This window comes from Apaloderma vittatum, unplaced genomic scaffold, assembly GCF_000703405.1.
Source record: "Apaloderma vittatum isolate BGI_N311 unplaced genomic scaffold, ASM70340v1 scaffold4159, whole genome shotgun sequence".
Taxonomy (NCBI): Eukaryota; Metazoa; Chordata; class Aves; order Trogoniformes; family Trogonidae; genus Apaloderma; species Apaloderma vittatum.
The window spans coordinates 127764-130920 of NW_009736806.1; the positions used below are offsets into that span (position 1 = coordinate 127764).

At 42.4% G+C, this 3157-nt stretch overlaps 1 protein-coding gene across 1 annotated transcript in view; it reads right to left on the minus strand.

Annotated features, from left to right (window-relative positions):
* ADCK3 (aarF domain containing kinase 3) overlaps positions 1 to 2551 on the minus strand; it is a 31534-nt gene extending 28983 nt beyond the window's left edge. The window contains 2 exon segments of the mRNA XM_009877101.1: positions 1 to 33; positions 2375 to 2551. The exon segment at positions 1 to 33 is cut by the window's left edge and continues 15 nt beyond it. Of these exon segments, the coding sequence (XP_009875403.1) occupies positions 1 to 33; positions 2375 to 2551 (210 nt within the window).
* Between the last annotated feature and the right edge of the window lie 606 nt (positions 2552 to 3157).

A 3157-nucleotide genomic window follows, 5' to 3' on the forward strand; every position in this document is an offset into this window, starting at 1 on the left:
ATCTGTTAAGTTCTCCTGCTGTTTGCCTAGTTCCTGCAAACAATAACAGAAACACTTTAAGAACAAGACTCAAAACCTGTTCCCTACCCATCCATGGTCCTGAGAGATGGGCACGCAAATAGGCTGTCATGTCTCCATAATAAGTAATTTGCAGAGATTCTGGCACTGCAGACATTCATAGTAAGAGACAGGAAAAAGGAGGAGACGCTGACTACACCTGGGATCACGGGCAATCTTTCAATCCCACTGATGGGACAAATTTTTTTAACAGCTTCTCAAATACTCTTAACTGGAGACGCCTTGTTCTGCACACTCTGCCAGGGAGGGTCATTAATTATGGAGCTCATTAGAAGCAATAAACTGCTTGGAAACGATAGATGATAGGAGCTGCAATATACTTAGCAGGGATAACAAAAAGCTAAACCTTGTAATAGTCAGTTCTTAGCCCTACCATGCTTCCTCCTCCCACCCTCTCCCTAATCATGCAATGTCAGCACTTCCCATCCAAAAGCTACCTGAAGCAATACCAGATACCTACTTACAAGCAGAATAAGTTCAGACTTCCATGGCCATGACATTACCAGCTGCAAAACACATTTTATTATTAAACCACTAAACTATGGCAGGGTTTGTTGTCACCCCAGAATAAAATTTGTGCTTGAAGCAAGGAAAGCAGCACACAGCAACGCTCAAGGCAAGCTTCTCCCGACAGTTTTTTTCTGTTTTGAACTGACCTGCAAGAGATGCTCCAGATATTTCTCAGCACTTTTCAATATAAAGTTAGCAGCAGAGCATTATCCCCTATTTCTTGTTACCTAACATATTCTAGTTACCTATCTCAGCAGCAGCAATACCATGGAAGAACTGATGACTATTATAGCCAATCAACAGGATTTTAAATCCTGGTGTGGTCAGGCAAGCAGGCAGTGTATTTCAGGCTTTTTCCTAAACACTAATTACATTTCCCTTCCTTACAGAAAAAAACCAAAAACCAACAAAACCCGAAAAGAAAAAACCAGAACATGGTCTTTCCTGTTATTCAGCAGGTCTCATGCTATTCTGAACCTCAACAGCACAACATGGGGGAAGGAGAAATCTGTTTACGGATAGGGACTGTAACCACAATACTGACTGATGATTTCAAGTGAGAAGGCCTCTTTACTTCCACACTTAGATTTTTAAAAGCATGTCAGACAGCCAAAATCCTGCCACAGATCAAGAGAAGTGAAATACAGTCACTTAACATAAAAGCTTTCCTCTCTTCAAAACAGAAAATGTTGTAGCTGCAGACTACAGATTTCCCATCGAGCCCTGCTTTGGCAGCAGCTTCTCATGCAACTCATTTACAGAGCACAGGGCAAGAGTTCTGCAGGTGTGCTTGTGGGGCCTCTCTTGTGCAGAGAAACACACATAGAAATAGAAGAACATCTCTCTCTTCTTGGTTGCAAAATGGACAAAGCCAGAAACAAGGATTATGCCCATAAACACACACACTTAAGGTATTTCTGTTGCAAGCTTATATAGAACTAAGGAAGGACTGAAGCTTTAGACTGACATGATAGTCTAAGGTCGTTGCATAAAAAAAAGTCAGAACTTCACTTTTTAGTTTTTGTTTAAAAAAAATGATTATCTGAGCTATGCTGTCTTGCTAAAGGATGATAAAGGAAATGAATTTTTGTTCAAGAGAAGTTCTTTTCCTCAGACAGGTCCATGTTTTCAAGAGATGGCATCAAAGTAAATATGAAGCTCTTATAAATCCATCCCCATGTCTGGTGACATAAGCTGCTTGGGGTGAGAGGAAGGAAAAAAAGAAAACACAGGCTTTCCTTATGTTCCCCATTTAAAAATATCAGTTTTAAAAATGCAGCCTGAGCTGTGATTTACATGCAAACACCTGACTGAGCCATTCTGAAAAATATCACATGCACCAATTCTGTCAAGAAAGGAAGCAGCACTGAGATAAACTCATCTCAGTCTCAAAGAGTTCATTCCCTTGTCAAAGGAGAGGTAATCAATGGCTGAAGTTTAAAGGAGACTTTAAGTAACAAAGCTGCTGGCCAATCTTAGCAAGGGCCTGATCTTTGTAAAGATGAGATGAACAGAGCACTCTCCATTTTCAGCACGTCTTAAACACTCAGTAATGGAAACAGAAACACACTGCAACAGTATTCCCCTCCCATTCCTGTCGAAGTACCTACTGCACAGCAGAGAAATCCTGAAGAACTCCCAGAGCATTACACCCTCTGCATTACTAAAGCAGCTTCAGAGCTAGGTCCTAGTTCACAAGTTCCTAGCCGCTCTCGACAAAACCAAAACAGTACCCGGAGGAAAAGCAAAACATCAGGCTAGACTGTGCACAAAGAGCTTTGCTTACCTGCATTTTCCCCAACGCAGAACTGAACTGTTCTTCAGCAGTGGCCTGGAGAGTCCTTGCGATGGTAACTGCATCACCCCCAAGGAGCACCTGCCGAAGCTGTCCTGCCTGGGTTTCTAGGATTGCTTTGCTAAGCTTTGTCAAGCCTCTCATGACCATGATGGCATCGCCCGCCATGACTGATGTCTTTCTGTTCTGAAAGATGAAAAAAGGCAAGAAAAAGCAAGAGGGTCAAGGAACAAGTTTGCAACCAGTTTCAAGTCACCTAAGTGCCAGTGGCACATCCCAATCTCTTTCCACTCTGGCAACCAGCCACCACGGGAGCTTGTCTGCAGCTCAGACAGCACACAGGCCAGCTTCAACAACAGCCGGTTAGCTGACCTTACCAGGCAAAGAGACAACTCTCCTCAGATCTGCTCATGAGTTAGGACAATGTTCCAGGATTACACACAAATAAATATTCAAGTTACCACTGACCAGGGGAAGTAAAGACAGGAAAATGTCAGTACTACTGCAAAGATGGTCCTGATTCTTCACAGATGTTTAAAAAAGATTAAAGCATTAGCATTTGGCCTTTAATTATCAGGCCCTTGAATATATTCGCAGGGCCTGATAACACGAATAAAGTACACTGACAGCTATCACATTCATTCCTCCCCTGGAGCCACACCTGCACATTTTACACAGCCAAACTTCTTCACCTCCACACCAATGAAAAACTGTCAGTCCTCTAAGTGTAGTCAGCTCTGTCCCCATCTTGTAGCTCACTCTGTTACTTTTAAT